The following is an 18,497-nucleotide window of genomic DNA, read 5'->3' as shown; positions in this document are numbered from 1 at the left end:
GAACCTCACCATTACGTTACTCGAATTTACTCTGATTGCCTTCTTTCGAGGTGGGAGTGTCAAAAGAGTATTCAGTTCCTGCATTCTTACTTTTGAGTCTCGTTTTTAGAGTGTTTATTATCCTGACCGGAAGTGAAAATTATGATTACAAAAATGGGCACTTTTAACACTTCGGTCAGTGCCAATGGTTCTCCAAGACTGACCTAAAGAAATTCAGTTAACGCTTGCAAAGTTGATATTTACTAAGAAAGGTGGGAGAAACCTTTAATACACTGCTCGGCACAAGTAAGGGAACACGTGGTGTAACTGGTGCAGCTTGCGTTAAAACGGGACAAAATTTTGGTATTTCTCCTTATCCAAAAAAGGAGACAAAGAGAAACTTCGGACAGGTATCAGGGACATTTTAGGGGTTTCACAAGAATTACCAAAAAGGTCACATGACATCAGTATGGTGTATGATCCTCTCCAACCTATAAGATTCTGTGTATTACGCTGATTCCTCTCTATACATCATAAATTTGGTCATCTGCCCCTGCCTCATACCTTCAGAAGTATCTCAGTTTAGAGTACTGGTTGCTTAGATGGATGAACAGGGTGGTAGGCCACCCCCTAACTATCTCCAGATCGATCCTACAAGCAAATCTGGGCACCACTCCCTGGAGACATATCATCGTGACAAAAAATGTCCTCACGCTTGCACGGCTTCTAACGGGGCGAATTGATGCTCCATCGGTATCCACATTAATCTCTGGCCCGAGGAGGGCAACAGGAGAGCACACCGACTCCTGTCTTCCTCTGCATCTTATGCTGTCAAGCATTGATTCCCTGAGGAACATGTTTCCAGCTAATTGTCTTCGGATCTTCAATAGATTTAAGATCCACCCTGATAGGTTCTGTGAAGACAAGCCCTACAGGAAGGAAATCCTCAAGAACTGCTACCAGATAATATTCTATGATATTCACCTTGCTCCTGGACAAGATTGACTGCTTTTTTTGTTTTTTTTTTAACTTGCCTATTTGTATTTGACAAAGACTTTGTTTTGTCTTCATGCAATTGTATATTTTGTAAATTTACTCCTGTAAATGTCTCGGGTCGAGCACGCATGTACTCTTGTTTATTGTACATGTGTTCCTCGCACCTTAGTCAGTAAACATTCACACCCTTCTGGCACAGAGCCGTCCATGGGTAACCCAAGGTTTCTTGGGAAATAAATTGATTTTAATAATAATAATAACAAATCCCATTCTTCCACCAGAGCAGACCTTTGCTCACCAGGTATCCGAGGAGTTGGCTGTCAACGTGCAATGCGACGCCTAAGGACGTCCCACCCATGTTCGATCGAATTTAAGTGTGGTGATTGTGCTCGCCACGGCAGTCGCTGGATATCTTCAGTTTAAAGATATTCCTCCACCACTTGAGCTCTACGTGCAGTGATGTTGTCGTGCATGAAAAGAAAATCTGGGCCAACCACATCCTTAGAAGGTCGCACATAGGGTTCGAGCATCTGTTCCCGGTACCTCTGCGCAGTTAGGGTACCCTTATCAAAAACATGAAAAGAAACGAGGCCGTTGATCATTATTCCGCCCCACACGACAACACAGCCTCCACTGTGTCTCTTTTTCTGATGTTGGAGGGATGGTACGGAATCCTTCTTTGTCTCCAGATGAAATAACGTCCAGTATCTATTTGTATTCTAAAACGAGACTCCTATTTCACAACAAAAAATTTATTAAAAACATTTTGTTCTGTTAATTTTGTCAAGCAGTGTAGAACTGAAAAGGAACTGAACCCTTAAGGCTCAGAAGCGTTCTTTTGTGTCTAGTAAAATATTTGTGCTACTTAACCCTGATGCAACTTTCAAATAATCGCCAAGGTTGACAACTACAGCAGGCTCATTAAGACAGTGCGAAAATGGGGAGATAAACTTCGACCTTCGATATCTTCAGCAGATGCCAAAGACGGAGGTCGAAGTTTCACAGATGACTACGCACACACACATACACACACACACACGGGTCGACGTTATCAGAGTTGTCAGTGGGTTAAGGTCGGATCAGTTAGAAAACACACCGACAAAGCAAAAGTTTAATCCAAGATTTGTTCACTCAAATAGGTTATTTGGTGTTGCTATTTGGAACCTCGTGACCTGCTGTGCTTTGGAAATAAACTTCTTGTGAAATGGGTGCGGTACAAAGTGAAATCTTTGCTTGTTCCAATCTGCTTCCAGGAATTCAGCTCTCTTTACAGGAAATATGGTAATTGCATAATAAGGTTATAAATCACCAGGTGGAATAGAATCTTCCATCTCTCTTTCTTTGGTAAGATTGGAACTTTAATTTCATTCATGAATAATAATTTTTAAAAACTCTCATAATCCAACAACAGTTCTGGTGTTTTAAAGTTTTGTCCAATAATTTAAATATTTAATTTAAATTTATGCCTTTAAGGCAAAAAAAGATTTCACACATCCATTCCCTCTTTAAGATCTTTAAGATCATTCAGATGAAGGATCTTAAAGTTGCTCTAAAATTTTGTACCAAATAACTCAAAACTTGCTCAAGATTTGCTCTTCACAAAGACAATTATTAAAACAAATTCTTTACAGACTACAGAATTCGTATAAAAGTCACTGTGACCTTGTATAAGAGGTTTTGCATGTCGGACGTTGCATCATCACTCCAAAATATGACGCAATCGCAGCTAATTAAAAAGTTACACCATTGAAAAACATATTTAAAATGAATATAATAAAAATTAAATAAACGTTTATGCAACCATTACTTGTCACATCAAAAGATTTGCAATATTCACAACATTTCAGATAATTATAATACGAGGGTTGTTCAAAAAGTAATGCACGTGCTGCCCACTCCAAACACCTACGCGAATTACGTTTATCAGGATAATAATTTGAAGATTAACCTTAACATTAGTATAGTTGAAACAGAGTTCCTTAAAAATGGATGGTGATATTGCTTTTAAAGATGGATGGTGATATTGCTTCGGATCACATTGCAGTTCCTGGTCAAAGATCTTTTATCCAAATTGAAAGTTTACATGGTGAACGCCGACCCAATGTAGTATGGTTTCACTTTGGTGTCAAAGGATTCGTCAAGGCTAAACCAGTGCTGAAGACAAGGCTAGACTAGTACTTCATGTAGACCAAAAACATCTATGGGCAACATCGGCAGTCATTATTACCACCATTTTTACGGAAGACAAACGTATGACATGTGAAGAAATAGCCAACGAAATTGCAACGGAGTCACTCGCGCATTATCTACAAGAAGCTAAAGAGTTTTTAAAATGCATGGATGCTATTGATGAGACATGGACACGTTAATTGTAACCTGAAGTGAAGTCACAACGAGCTCAGTGCAGGCATCCATCTTCGCCATGCACTTCTAAATATCGTCAGCAACAACCAAAGTTGAAACAAATGGCCATCATGGATTACCACAATGAGGATATATTATTTCCACTGATCAATACCACCTGGAAGATCAATAACGGGAGATTACTAGCAACATTGTGCCCGAAAATTCGTCAGAAGTAGCCACAGATGTTGGCAGGGTCGCATATCACACGATCTGTACAGTTTGCTTTCACCATTATAAGTGGGAAGCATTACATCGCCCCTTATAGTTCTGATATGAGTCTTTGAGATTACAATCTATTCTCAAAGCTGGACAAAGTTGGAAAGCAGTCCTGATGCCTGAAGGATTGAAGGTTTTTAGTGTAAATTATGTTAAAAAATAAATTCATTTTAAATTAACCGCAAAGTGGTCAATTTGATGCTTTTGTGCATCAAATTGACCACTTTTGAGATAGCCCTCGTATATATATGGAGAAAGCAATGACCTGTACTTGTTATAATCAAATTGCATTAACCACACCTCTTAAAACTACCCTTTGGGGTTGATATTTTCGTTTGTGACCTACTACCTTACTTTCAAACCAGTTCCGGGGACTGCCATTAATTCTCTTCCACAACTGCAATCTCCACTCAAGGAAACTACAGCACTGTTTAAGTCATTCATAAATCTGTGGTAAGAGAAAATTCGAGGAATGAGCAGGCCCATTGCAGGTTTTCGTCACTAGGTGAACTAAAGGCATTAACGGAGTGTCTTATGACATTCATAGCGATTGCTCGCGTGCCATAAATATCTTTAATTGGTGAAAATACACCCTGCAGGTCTGGATAAACGAGTTTCACTTTTACCGCAGAGGAATTAATGTCGCAATCAATTCGGAGAAACAAACGCAGGTAGAATGTCCCTCTGCATGCACGATGATCTTCCCATTAGTGTTTCTAGTTGGCGAGAAAATTGCCAACATTATCATTTATCCTTCAACTAACCACATCCATTGTAATGATTTTCCATAAACTTCCTTTAGTGACATCCGTGTCCTATGCAGGAAAACCCCTCTACTGACTGACTACATTATGACGTAGAACTCTTCTCTTCCAACCTCATAGCTCCGCCCCCTCACTGGCCGGAAGTGGGAAAGATAGGATAAGGTCTTTTATAGGGTCTGGGAGATCGATCAGTTTGGGTGAAGGATCCGCAGAAGTCGGTTACAGCGAACGAATACTGAGATGGATATTGCGAGACGTTACTTGGTCCTGTTGTTAGTAGGAGTAGGAGTAATCAGAGATGGTAAGTAAAAACTTTTGTTGGGGAAGCTTATGTCTAAAATTAAACAATAATTGGTGTCAGTGTGCGGATTTTACTTCAAACTGTCAATATATTCGAAAACAGAAGTATGAATCCTGTCTTCAGATATTAACTCTTATTTAGATGAATTCTGAGAATCTTCTGGCACCAATCAGTGTCCTTATGCCGGTTAACTCCATATGAAGACACAAAATGATCCTTGGAACACTAATTTGAGATATTTTTTGCGTTAAAAATGATAGAGGATTCTCCATTTATCGTGTCCCTTGATCAATGGTAAATAGTGAGGTAACTATGGCAACAGAGCCCATGATGTCATTGGATATGAAGTGACATATTTTTAAACAATTGGCAGACAAGTTTTACCATAACAGTATTAATTAAACTGTCACATTTGGCCAGGCTTAAGGCACTGCTCCTACAGCTGAGATTTGAACATCTACGCCTGTTCTGAAACCATTTGAGTGTGTGTCGCCATCTATGAACAAATTATATAAATTGTCTTGCTTATTAATTTTCTTTTTAATTAATTAATAAATATTTATTGTTTTTAAAGAGAGATAAATTAATGGTAATGGGATATACACGATTGACCATTTTATTAGATACACTAACTTTATCATGTAATGGGACGCATTTATTAGGAAAGTGTGTCTAATAAAGTGGCTAGTCAGTATATAATAAAGTGGCTAATCAGATCTTAGAAAGGCTTTTGATACTGTTGCACATGGAAGACTGCTGCACAAATTGGAGCAGTGTGACATTGGAGGCAAATTGCTGCTATGGATAAGGGGTAGTTGAGGGGGAGAAGACAGAGAGTGGTAATCAATGGACACTGCTCATCATGGACTAATGTTATTAGTGGAGTCCCTCAGGGTTCAGTGTTGGGTCCATTATTGTTTTCTGTATTTATCAATGATATTGATGATGGTATATCAAGCTTAATGTCCAAGTTTGCAGACGATACAAAGGTTGGCAGGGTTGTCAAGGACACTACTGACACTATGCTGCTGCAACAGGATCTGGAAAGGTTGAGCAGATGGGCTGAGAGGTGGTAAATGAAGTTTAACATTGACAAATGCAATGTACTGCATATGGGTAGCAGTAACCCAAGAGAAATGTACCAACTGTAATTGTGCAGTCATGAGATCCCCAGACCGTATAGGTCTGGTGGTCTCATTTTAGGAAGGATGCAGAGTTGCTAGAACGAGTATAGAGAAGAGCAACAAAATTGGTGTGGAGAATGAGGGGATCCTCTTAAAAATAATGGCTTAAGTTTTGCAAATTGCGTCTGGAGACTAGACGCTTTGCAAAGTGATGTCATTGAGGTGCATAAGGCCTTGAATTGGTGAACAGGCTCACTGCTGACGGGATTCTTCTCGCTCAGATTACCCATCTGAGGGGGCATAAGTTCAAATCGAAGAAAGACAGTTGTATAATAGATGTGCGGAAATTTTCCTTTAGCCAGCGGCTTGTTGATTGAGGAACTGCAGCTGTCTATCCACGAGGATCAACCGTTTAAGCTTGCTTTCTTGAATCATATTCCTCTCTCTACTGATGCTAATACTAATAATTCTAGTGTGTGAGAGTGCAACTCCATGGCTATCCATCTTTGTCTAGATTTAATACCAATGTGCTAAGATAAAAATATCTTCTTTAGATTAGAAAATCATGTTTTTGAGCTGAAATTCTGATCTCTCGAAGAGTAGTTTGCTGCTCTTCGAGAAGGGAGAAAGTCATTATAATATGATTAATTATATTCAGTACACGTGGCATGCATGTATTTATTTTGGTACCTACTATACATGATGAAGACTGGCTAGATCGTGCTGACTATCCCATTTCAATGTGCGTATTTGATAACTGCATCAAAAAATAGTTGTTCTAACAGCACCTTAATTTAAAAAAAATGCTTGTTCTCAAAGTGCCTTAATTTCCTCCTAGGTGTTGCACTACCGAACAACAGCGTCACTGTCAGCGTTACCTCTCCATCCATTGATATATCTCAGGGTTCAACTCTTCGATTACGCTGTAAGAGCCGACAACCTGTGTCCTGGATAGTCCCGAAGGAGTGGGTATGTATTTTAACCATCAAAAGGGATTGTTTGTTGACACTGACATTACTCCAAGTGTAATAGTTTGTTAATGTTCAAATTTTTTTGATGTCCCTTGCAGAGCGAGAATATACTGAAGCGCCTGTCTATCACAACAACCTTTGGACGCAGTGGAAACTACATCAGTGACCTTGTTCTGATCCAGACAGAGTACAGAGACACTGGGGAATACCAATGTCGCTCCGATGTTTCAGAAGACACCAGTACTCCCGTTAATGTCAACTCCGTCTATGTCTTTGTGAATGGTAAGCTTAAATTTGGGAATAGGATTTGAGTTTTGAAATAAGAATTTTCTATTTGTGTGCCATGGCTTCAAAATCATGTTAATACGATTATTACATCATCAGACAAAAAATATGATTCTTGTTTTGGAATTCCGATACTGTAGTAATGAAAGCGTTGCCTTTTCAGATCCTGAACATCTGTTGATGCCCCACACTCTGAGTAACAACTACCAGTTCCTATCTATCCACGAGGATCAACCGGTTGACCTTCCTTGCCTTCCTACAAACTCGGACACTAACGTGACCCTTTGGAAACTTTTCGGAACGCAAAACGAGGACGTGCTATCGTACCGAGATGATGTTACTTTTGACCCCACGCGAGGTTTCATTTTGTCTTCCCCGACTTCGTACTTTAGTGGAGTGTTTAATTGCGAAGCTCACCTGAAAGATGTATCTCAGTCCATGCATCTCATCCTACTCTTCTTGGGTAAGTTGGTTTTATGATAAAATAGTTCATATACAGTCAAATTTTAGTAAAAACCACATTACCCGTTGTGTCTGTCCACCGCGCATTAAAAATAAACCTTGGACAATTTCAACACCCAGCCAAGTCTTGGCCTCTGCGATACAGGTTAAATTCATCCATCCATCTCTTAAACTGATATTACCCTTACTTCAATTCTATCTAAGGTAACTGTAATCCGCGGTGATTGTCTTTATACATCCTGTCAGTTTTATTCTGCAGGGGATCTCCTGGCTTACCAATTTATTGCAGAAACATTCCATGAAGATTCTGGTGAAACTCAGGCTATCTCTAGACAGCCCAAAGGCATCTGATGGATTTGGCATAACAATGTGCCTCCAAAGGCGAATACTTGATATAATAGGTATCTTGGCATGCAAATTCCGAGTATCCAATAGAAATCGATCTACCACCTTACAGAGCTGCACATCGCGTAAATTACTCATGCCTATAAAAACAGTTTTTTTTACTTTCTCAGTGGGATTGCCACATCTCCAGTACTCAGTATAGCAACTCACTGTCGTTTAGATGATTCTTTGAGATGGCGGGCCGTTGGACTACTTGATCATGGCTCGTTTGCTTAATGTGTTACGAAGCGTGGTCTTGGCACTATGGAAACAGTTTTAATAATAAGTCGTTCCTATCACACTGTCTCGACAGATGCGCTGCTGGTTTTAAACGATTGCCTACCTCTGGACCTCCAAATAGCTTATCAAGGTTTTTACTATTACCTTAGACATGCCATTTCCATTGACGTTTTAGACATGTTATTATCCACCGAGATCCTAAAACTGAAAAATCTCTTTGCCATCCATTTTAATTCTGGCAAGATCAGTGGTCTTCTTCTTCCAAAGGTATGGGCACAAGAAAGTTTATTCCATCTGTGTCCTTTGCCTTACAAAAGTCTCTTCTAAAATGGTTCAGACCGAGTCTCCACACTATTTTTCTTCTAACTGGCCATGCTTCCCTTCGCGCTAACTTGCTGTGTGATTCTTCCCTCTGTAACTGTGGCTGCCCAGAAGAATGGCAGCATGTTCTTTTCACTTGTCCATATACTTGGATCTTCGTCATCCTCTGTTTGCTGTGTGTCAACCATTTTCTCCAGCCAATGAAACATCTCTCTTGGACTCCAGAAAAAAATTTAATCATCTGCAAGATTTTACACATAAAGCCTTCACCAAACATGGACAACTCATCAGTAGTGCTTCAATTCCGGGAACTGCCATCTTCACCACCACCTTCGATTTGTACAGTTCCTAACCTTGTACGATGCTGAACGAAGTCCTATCTTCTGTCTCCTGCTGGTCCGGAAGCGGGATCATCTGATGACATAGGTTATCCTGTGTCGAATCTATTTCTTCCCTCTCTCTCCTTTTAATTCATGTCTTTTCCTTTTATCCGTCTATCAAGTGGTTACTTTTTTTTTTTTATTCTTCTTCCTTCTTTTACGGTTATTCTTCCTTCTATTGTGTTTCTCATTGCTGGCACCAGCCTTGCGTTGGTGCGTGGTTTTTATTTTATTTTATTTGTTTATTTATTTTTATCTTTATTTTTTTCTGAACTTTTTGTAGTTTGCCATCAATTCCTTATTTTATTTTTCTTAATTGAATTTAATTTATTTATTTTTATTTTAAATTTTTTAATTTTTTTTATCATTTTATTACTATTTTATTTGCTCATATTTAGAATGAATTGGACATCCAAAATGTGACACTCAAGTTTGCTGCGGTTCGCGCTCAGTTGTGGCCCACATCCTCGTTGCTTAGACGGGTATCAGGGAGTACCTCCCCGGTGCTTGTTGCTTCCTGATAACAAAGTGGTCAGAAACAACTAAACAACGTATACCAGTATATATATAGCATTACACACATTTCTGGCCTTTCTGCACAGTTTCTGTATCATCACAGTGCACCATGGCAGAGTTGAACTAGCGTTTGGGATTCGTCTTACCTAAGATACTATACATGTCTATGGAAGCAGTTTGAGGAGACAGGAACCATTACAAGAAGAGATGGCCAGGGTCGCCCGAGGTCAACCATAACAGACCACTATCTGGCTCTAACAGCAAGATGAACCCTACGATGTACTATCATCAACTATCTCTTGAGGTTGCTTGGGCCACAGTTAAAACATTTCCAACCGGACTGTGTTAAGAAAGCTCAATTCAAGTGGACTCTACGCAGGAAAGCCAGTGGTTTGTACTCCATTAACCCCAAAACCACTGCAGAGCTCGTAGAAACTGGTGCCATGAACATGTGACTTGGAGCCCTGACAAATGGGGCAGAGGTCTGTTCTCTGATGAGTCCCGTTTTAGCCTATAAACAGATTCTACCTGGAGACAAGGAGGAATGCGGTACCATCTCTCCAACATCAGAGACTGGGACACTTACAGTGGAGGCGGTGTTCTCGTATGGGGGACGGAATAATGATCAACGACCGCATCTGTCTTCATGGTTTTGAGAGGGGTTCCGAAAATAGATCCTCGAACCCTATATGCGACTTTTTAGGAGTGCGGATGGACCTACCAGAATACCAGACAATCGATAGGCATGATCTTTGGACATCATTATTATTGATAATGGTAGTACCACTGATAAAAGTAAGTGTAGTCAATGCCCAACCTTCAAATTATGTATTTATAGAAGGGTCACTTAGAAAAACAGCTGATTCCCTACCTTTGAACATGATTGTACCCTTGAATTGCAATTTTGATAGATATAATATTTTACCGTTTTCTGTCATATTACTGTTGTTTACAATTGGATCTGTTTTACCTTGTAGAAAACACATCGTATGCTCCTATTCCGGCAATCAGCAGCAGCAACGGAGCGGATGATGCGATGGTCAACGGCACTTTTAACTTGACATGCTCGGCAATGGTCAATATTGGAACAGCAGCATTGATGGAGTGGAGGTATCCTGGAGATCAGGTGGGTAATGACCTAAATGATGGAAATAAGGTTAATTATTATTAAGTTTTAGCATATTTCTATTAGGTCGAATATCGTTGTTATGCACACTGGCCAAAAATATACGAACCTTTGTATTAAGATAGTGAGAGACAGAAGAAATGCAATTCAAGAAACTAAAGATAACTGGTTTCCCAAAAGCATCTATCTTAAAGGTTTTTAATGACTGAAAGGCAAGCTGTCCCTTCACATCTCAAAGGAGTAAATATGGCAGAAAAACAGAACAGTACTTCAAAAGCGAAGCCATCGTACCATGAGGAGGACTGTCCGGAAAAATTACCATTAGTAGAGGCATATGATGCAAGAAAGCAAGCTTATGCAGCATCAGCCAAAAAAAAAAAAAAAAACTTCCACTTCACCCCTCGGTTCGTTCGAAATACCTGTCCAGCTGAGCCTTAAATTTATTTAGGCTTTCAACTTCCACAACAAGGGATGGAAGTCTGTTCCACCAACCAACTACCCGCTGGCTAAAGGCAAATTTCCGCACATCTACCCTACATCTGTCTTTCCTCAATTTGAATTTATGCCCTCTCAGGTGATTATTCTGAGCAAGAGGCAGTATTCCATCAGCATTGAGCATGCTCAAAGCATACAAGGCTTTATACACCTCTATCAGATCACCTCGCTGGTGCCTAGTCTCCAGACACTGTAATTTGCAAAACTTAAGCCTTTCTTCGTAAGAGCACCCTTTGTTCCGTTCACTGATCTTGTTTCCCTTCTCTGTACTCGTTCCAGCAGATCTACATCCTTCTTGAAAAGAGGCCTTCAGACCTGTATACAGTACTCAAGGTGTGGCCTGACCATTGCCTTATATAAGGGAACAATAACCTCCTTATCCCTGTTAGAAAAATTCCTGTACATGTATATCATTGACAAGACACCATGAGCTACTCTTGCAGCCTGTCTGCACTGTCAGAGAATTTCATATCTGCCTGCACAATTACTCCCAGGTCCTTTTCATTCTCTACCGCTGTCAGTGTAGTACCACAGAGGTGATACGTTGCTCTGGGGGTTGCTGTTTCCCATATGTAGTACTTTACATTTGTCAACGTTAAACTTCATTTGCCACCTCTCAGCCCATCTGCTCAACCTTTCCAGATCTTGTTGCAGCAGCATAGCATCAGTAGTGTCCTTAACAACCCTACCAACCTTTGTATTGTCTGCAAACTTCGACATTAAGCTTGATATACCATCATCAATATTATTTATAAATACAGAAAATAACAATGGACCCAACACTGAACCCTGAGGGACTCCACTAATAACATTAGTCCACGATGAGCAGTGTCCATTGATTACCACTCTCTGTCTTCTCCCCCTCCACCACCCCTTTATCCATAGCATCAATTTGCCTCCAATGCCACACTGCTCCAATTTGTGCAGCAGTCTTCCATGTGCAACAGTGTCAAAAGCTTTCCTGAAATCCAAATATATAATATCAAAGTTATTCCCTGCATCCAGCTCTTTTGTGACTGCATCATAGTATCCAATCAAATTAGTCAGGCAAGACTTCCCCTTAACAAAACCATGCTGTGTCCAAGCTATAACTGAAGTCTTGTCTAGATGATCCTGCAGTGCTTCTTTAACCAGTACCTCCATTAATTTTCTTGTAACAGAAGTTAAACTCACAGGTCTATAATTACATGTGTCAGACTCTGATCCTCCTTTGTGAATTGGGGTCACATTTGCACATCTCCAGTCTATGGGTACCTCCTCTGAGTCCAAGGAAACTCTCATAATTATGGCTAAGGGTTTGCTTACTTCCTTTGCTGCCTGCTTTAATATAACTGGATAGATCCCAACCAACCCAGGTGCCTTTCTTGTGTTTATCTTCAACAATTTCTCCTCCACTTTACTCTCAGTTATTACAAGATTCTCTAGCTTACTGCCAGAGTTGAATACACCTCTGACATTCCCCTCGCTGAATAACTGCTCATGTGTGAATGTCGATGCAAAATATTCATTTAGTTTGTTAGCTTCCTGAGCAGGATCATCAACAGTTGACCCATCAATATCAAGTGGACCAATTTGATTCATCCCCTTCCTTCTAGAGTTTACATAAGTAAAGAACTCTTTGCTGTTTTTCTTTGCATCCCTTGCCAAAGATTTCTCGTAATCTGCCTTCGCCTGCGTAACCTCCTTTATAACTTGGTTACAGATCAACTTGTATCTATCATAGGCTTGTGTGTCACGTGTTAATTTGTATGTATCCCATGCATTTTTCTTCTCTGCCATATGTCTCATCAGTTCATCTGACATCCATTTAGGCCTAAACCTTGAACAACATTCCTTAGTTGGTATGTAAAGCCTAGTAGCTTCCAATTCTTTGAATGCTTCCCATTTCGAATTTGCTGTTGGTAACATCATCAGTTGGTCCCACCGTATAGAATTTAAATACTGTCTCAGTACCTTTACGAAAGCAATAACCCTTCCCTTTACCCCTGATGGTAGTTACCTCTTTAAGTAAATCCCACTTCAGCACACTGTGATCACTTTCACCTAGTGGTTCATTTTTCTGCAGTTTCTTAATGCATGAAGAATCACTGGTGATAATCAAATCAAGAGTATTACTCCCTCTAATTGCCTCCCGAACATGCTGATGTAGAAAATAATCATCCAATAAATCCACAAAAGCCTTGATAGTGTGTGAGTGACCAGCCCCCAAATTCCAGTCAATATATGGGAAATGAAAATCCCCCATTATAAGACTCTCTGATTTACTGGTCCACTCTACTTCCCTGTACAGTTTCTTATTATACTCATCAGAGTCATTAGGCCTATAGCACACTCCTACTCTCAATTTTGATCTCCCAATGCTTATGTCACACCAAACTGACTCGACACTGCACTGTCCAGCGATGTCGACTGGCTTCACTTCTTTGGATTTTATGTGTTTCTTAACTAATAGCATAACCCCTCCTCCCTTCCTATCCTGTCTATCCTATCTGTAGACGTTGTACTCCCCAAATTCAAGTTCTGCATTACTTATATCTGTGTGACACCACGTCTCTGATATCCCAACAATATCTGCCTTTGATGTTTTGAGCCATACCTCAAATTTATCAAATTTATTTACCAAACTCCTAATATTGGTGTACACGTAACTATACATGCACCTGTTCTTTTTCTTAGCTACCCTAACACAACCAGTGTGATTACTTGTACCGCAATGACTCCCAGCAGTCTCTGAAATATCCTGCATCTTATTTTCCAGGCTGCTGCTCATTCCAATAGAAGCAGTGCAAGAATCACTTTCACCTCTGCCAGGGGCTAATGTCAATCTATTAGTCCTTGTATCCCCCAAAGCTAGCAGTTTTCCGACCCACCTAACACTGCCCCGAATAGTATCAGCAAATATTCTTGCACCCTTTTTATTTAAGTGTATCCCATCCCTGTAGAAGCAGTCCCTTCTGTTAACAAGTACGGACCAGGCTGCAAAAAATTCTGCCCCTTGAGCCTTGCACAATCTTTCCCGAGCCGAATTGATCGACAGGGCTCTCATCATATACTCCCTCCTATCGTGTCTGGGCAGAATTGCAGACACTTTCAAATTCAACCCTAATTCACGCCTTTTTTTCAACAGTGAAAATGGGACATCCAGTGTGCAGCAATTAACACCTGAATTCAACCAAGCCTAGATTTTCCCTATTTCAACCCGTCCCATGTGCAGGAAGTTGAAGAGGAATGGCTAAAGAGTCAATGGGTATTAGCAGTCGCCTGTGTATTCGGAAGCCACTTGTTACTGAAAAATACAGAAAAATCTGCTTGCAGTGGTGCCGTGGTCAGACGAATCACAATACACTTTGTTTTGCAGTGATGGTATGCAGAGAGTGTGGCGAGAATCCCACGAAGAGATAAATTCTGATTGCCTTGTTAAGGCAACCCAAGCATTTGGAGGTGGTAACATGGTATGTGGAATTTGTTGGCACCGACTGGGTCTGTTGATACCAGAAGGTTGAATGTCATCAGGGAGCACATGAATCTTGTATCAGATCTACTGTAAGTTACAATGTTCCACTTTTATCCAGAAGGTGATGGACAAAATGGAATGAAATGGAAGAGCGCGTCGTGGCTGAATGGTTCGGAGAACATGACACTGATGTCCACCATCTTTCATGACCCACAATCTCCTGATTTCAGCCCTATTGAGAATGTGTAGGATATACTGGAGAGGAATATTCGGCAACGAAGTCCTCTTCTTTCAACTTTATCACAGCTACTCGATATTTTGATGGAAGAATGGTTACAATTAAATCGGAACGTACTAAAACATCTTATAGAATCCCTGCCGCGCCACAGACTTGCTGTTATTCGAAACAAAGGCAGCCGGATTCAATGCCGAATAAAGATTCGTACTTTTTTGACCAGTGTGTTTATTAGAATATCTAATGTTATTAGAATCACTTTCTACATATTAAAATAACTTTCATCACATGGCTAAGAAATTCTTTAAGATATTCTTTTGATTATTGTATACTAGGGTGACCAAATTTTCATCCTTGAAAATTTGGTCCTCATTCTATCCTCAATGTAATTAATTACATTGAGGATAGAATTCTATATTTTGATTCCTATAAAGTTTTATATGGAACTTGTGATAGATACTTGAACAGAAATTCGTGAAGGAGGGCAGCTACTGCAAGGAGGACATAAACAGGCCCTAAAGTTGGCTGCTTTAGCTTCATCATGTACTGGGTTTTCATCTTAAAGGATGTTATTGGTTGTTAAAGATCACCTGCCACAAGTAATATGTTTCTTCAGTGCGGTGCTAAGCGTATATCCGCACTGTGTTATGGTCACTCAGGTTTGGTATTGGTCTGAATCTGTTTCGTCAGTTGTCTGGAGGATAATGATTTTGTATGGATCCAACTGAACTGAGTACACTCTCCGACTTTATGAACCCATCTGTGACTTGACTGATTCCTGGACCTAACCAATCCATTCTTGGATCTGATATTTCATTCTGGTCGAGACTGGATTCACCTAAGCAAAAAACTTCGCTTTCTATCAATCTTTTTATCTTTCTAGGTAGAGGACCAATTTATTGAAATCGAGACGCATTGGGAAAAGAAGTTAATATTTCGACGCATTAAAAATTAGGCCCATGTATCACATAAAATTGCAAGCTCAGTCCTTATAGAACTAAAAATTAATGCGCAAAACAGTTGGAAATAAAATTGCAATGAGGACACAATTGTGAATATTTCCTCAAAACTGTTTAAGATAGTGAAGCAATATTGTGATTATCATTATATTATACACTCGGTGGACACTTTATTAGGTTATCCAGAAGGTCACATGCCAATAGACTGATACGGGATGTGATTGGGTTAAGTGACATCATTCTTAGCAGTCGTGGTGAAGACATCGTAGATGACATAATGGTTAACAACCTGACATCATGGCAAACAGGTAAAAGAGTCGGTTCATTGTGGCCGAAAAACAGTAGTTGTTATCCGAAGAGACCAGAGAATTTTCTTGATCGTATGGGCAACATACGTACCACCGGTTCAAACAGGAAACATATTGACAAACAACCCCACCATACATCGTTACTGTTTGCGTATAACAGGAAGAAATGCCTGCAACGAACTACGGACCATCAGAACTTAATACCTAAAGATTGGAAAAGTCTTGGTCCAAAGAATCTTACGTGAAATTGCATCATACTAATGGCAAGGTTAGGGTACAGCAATAACAATATGAAGCTATAGGGCCGTATGCATGAATACAGTACTATCTCCAGCACCTTCATCGTGACAGATAGTCTATGGTATGGTATGTTTATGGGAGTCACGAGTACATTTGCTGTATCGTTTCAGAGTAGTGTACTCCATCAAGTTGACTGTCTTTTCCATAGGCGATGGTCATTTCAAATAAAGCATCAGTTCGCACTAGGTATTTTGCGTCACACTGAATCGGATAGCATAATGGGGACTTTTCTCTTTGTCAAACCAGAGGGGAGTGGAGTCTCTCTAGGAAGTCACTCTTTCTCTACTATAATGCTGTTTTCCTGCCCATAGAATCTTGGTTGTCATTGCACTGATCCTAAAAATCATCACTTCGATTTCTGAATTATCCTGGATACAAGAGTACTTATTGAAGACTACTTTTTTTTTTTTCTTTTTTTTTTTTCTTTTTTTTTTTTCTTTTTTTTTTTACCAACACTACTGGCTTTTATTTTTTCTCTTATCTAGATATATTTAATTTTATTCTCTTTTCTTTCATAACCAGCACCACGGGTTGGCTCTCTCTCTCTCTCTTTTCTTTATTTATTATTTTTTTCTCTCCTTTCTTTTCCTCTAGAATGGGTCCCAGAGGATCTTGAGGTGCGTCAGAGTCTTTTTTGAGACAGTACGTGCTCTACTGGATCAGGCCCACCTTCTCGTGGTGTGGACGAGTACACAAAATCATCTGTCCAGGAGACTGATGCTTCTGGATAGCCAAGAGGCCAGAACACAACAACAATAGAACGTTACTAGTTGTCCAAAGCAATAATAAACGTTCATGTCTTGTGGGCAAAAATAGAATTCCACATGATATTCAGTTGGTATACCTAATAAAGTGGTGCCGAGTGTATTTTTGTTATATTTTTAGTGTACAGGCCATACTTATATTAAGTTTTCGTAAACTCATTTATCTTGAGTAATATTAGATTGGTGAAGTCCTGCCATAGATTGAATTCTGGAAATTGAAATGGATTTTTGGTGTTTCAGGGCAATCGCATCCATATCGCTCCCACACAACTGGTAAAGAATGAAAACCCATCGGAATATAGGACCAACCAAATGATCTACAGCACCCTCACCGTGACAGATGCTCAATATGAAGATGAAGGAGTTTACAGTTGCATCGTTACGGACCACTCGGGCAAGTCTGGCCAAACTTCAAAGCACGTTTTGGTGCACGAGAAATCCAGACCCGAACTTCAACTACCTCAGTCTCAATGAAGATGTTCGTCAAACATGAATTCTGCACACTGTATAAATAATTTAATAAATTATTGATTTGTTGTCTACTTTATGTCTAAAATTTCAATTTATTTTATCTGAATCCAGTAAATTACCATTGATAACCAGAACTAAGAATCCAATACTGTACTCTGGAATATTTGTATACATTTTGAACTTACTCTTCACAACGAGTCCACGTCAGTTTGGTGTACGAGACAATTTGGTGAATGACATTTTTTAGACATATCCACTCAGTTGAATCCTATGCTTTTCCAGGAGCGTGAATTGGTTGAGGAATGGAAGCTAGAAGAAACCAGGGCGGTAGAAACCAGGCGAAAGCAACAGTTGTAAAAGTTGTTAAAGCCATCAGCTGTTTTAGTAACATGGATTGGTTGTGGGTTGTGAAGCTAGAAGGAACTCACGAAAATTGACAATTTTGTTTCATTCACGAAATTGTCTCGTAAACCTGTTATGCATCTATTGACGTCATCTTTGAATATCGCAGGTTTTCTCTGCATGAAAATTAAAATATATTTAAAAATTCATTGTCTAAAATTAAAACTACGAATTAGACACAAATCGACTAGTGATTTCTATGCAGTTTTCTAAAAAAAAAAAAAATGTTTTTTTGGTATTTGGGATCAAAAGGTTAAATATATTTTTTGATAGGTATATTACATATCTAAATAATGCTGTACTAAAATAGAAATCAGCCTCTTTTTCTTTTATCCAGTGCATCAGGTAACACAGAGGCAATCTCCAGACGAGAATGCTCTGGTCCCTAAGGAGGTGATTATTGGTGGTGACTATTGTCAGGGAGACGGGGAATATAGGACCAGGGAATGTCTGCCAGGGGTAAAAGTTGATGGCGTCATAGGGCAGATATACTATTTTAAGGGCACAAAAGGTGATATTGTTGTAACGTTGGCACTAATGACCTTAATATTAAAAGATCTGCAGATTGACTTAACAAGTACAGATCAATGCTGGAAAAAAAGTCGCGAGTTAGGGTTAAATTTGAAAGTGTGTCTGCC

The 18,497-nt window shown here is 39.6% G+C and overlaps 1 protein-coding gene across 1 annotated transcript; it reads left to right on the top strand.

The window, feature by feature from the left end:
- The first annotated feature begins 4,541 nt into the window (after positions 1-4,541).
- On the top strand, positions 4,542-17,482 carry LOC150092007 (vascular endothelial growth factor receptor 2-like). Its single transcript, XM_090386487.1, has 6 exons — positions 4,542-4,662; positions 6,625-6,755; positions 6,856-7,039; positions 7,206-7,505; positions 10,323-10,471; positions 17,227-17,482. The coding sequence occupies exons 1-6, from the start codon at positions 4,602-4,604 to the stop codon at positions 17,458-17,460; spliced, it is 1,059 nt and encodes a 352-aa protein (XP_090242613.1). The 5' UTR covers positions 4,542-4,601; the 3' UTR covers positions 17,461-17,482.
- Positions 17,483-18,497: the final 1,015 nt, after the last annotated feature.

This window comes from Mastigoproctus giganteus, chromosome 1 (assembly GCF_048544385.1).
Source record: "Mastigoproctus giganteus isolate SK-2022 chromosome 1, ASM4854438v1, whole genome shotgun sequence".
Classification (NCBI taxonomy): domain Eukaryota; kingdom Metazoa; phylum Arthropoda; class Arachnida; order Uropygi; family Thelyphonidae; genus Mastigoproctus; species Mastigoproctus giganteus.
Note: the sequence above shows the minus strand (reverse complement) of the source record. Positions and strands in the feature narration are given on the sequence as shown.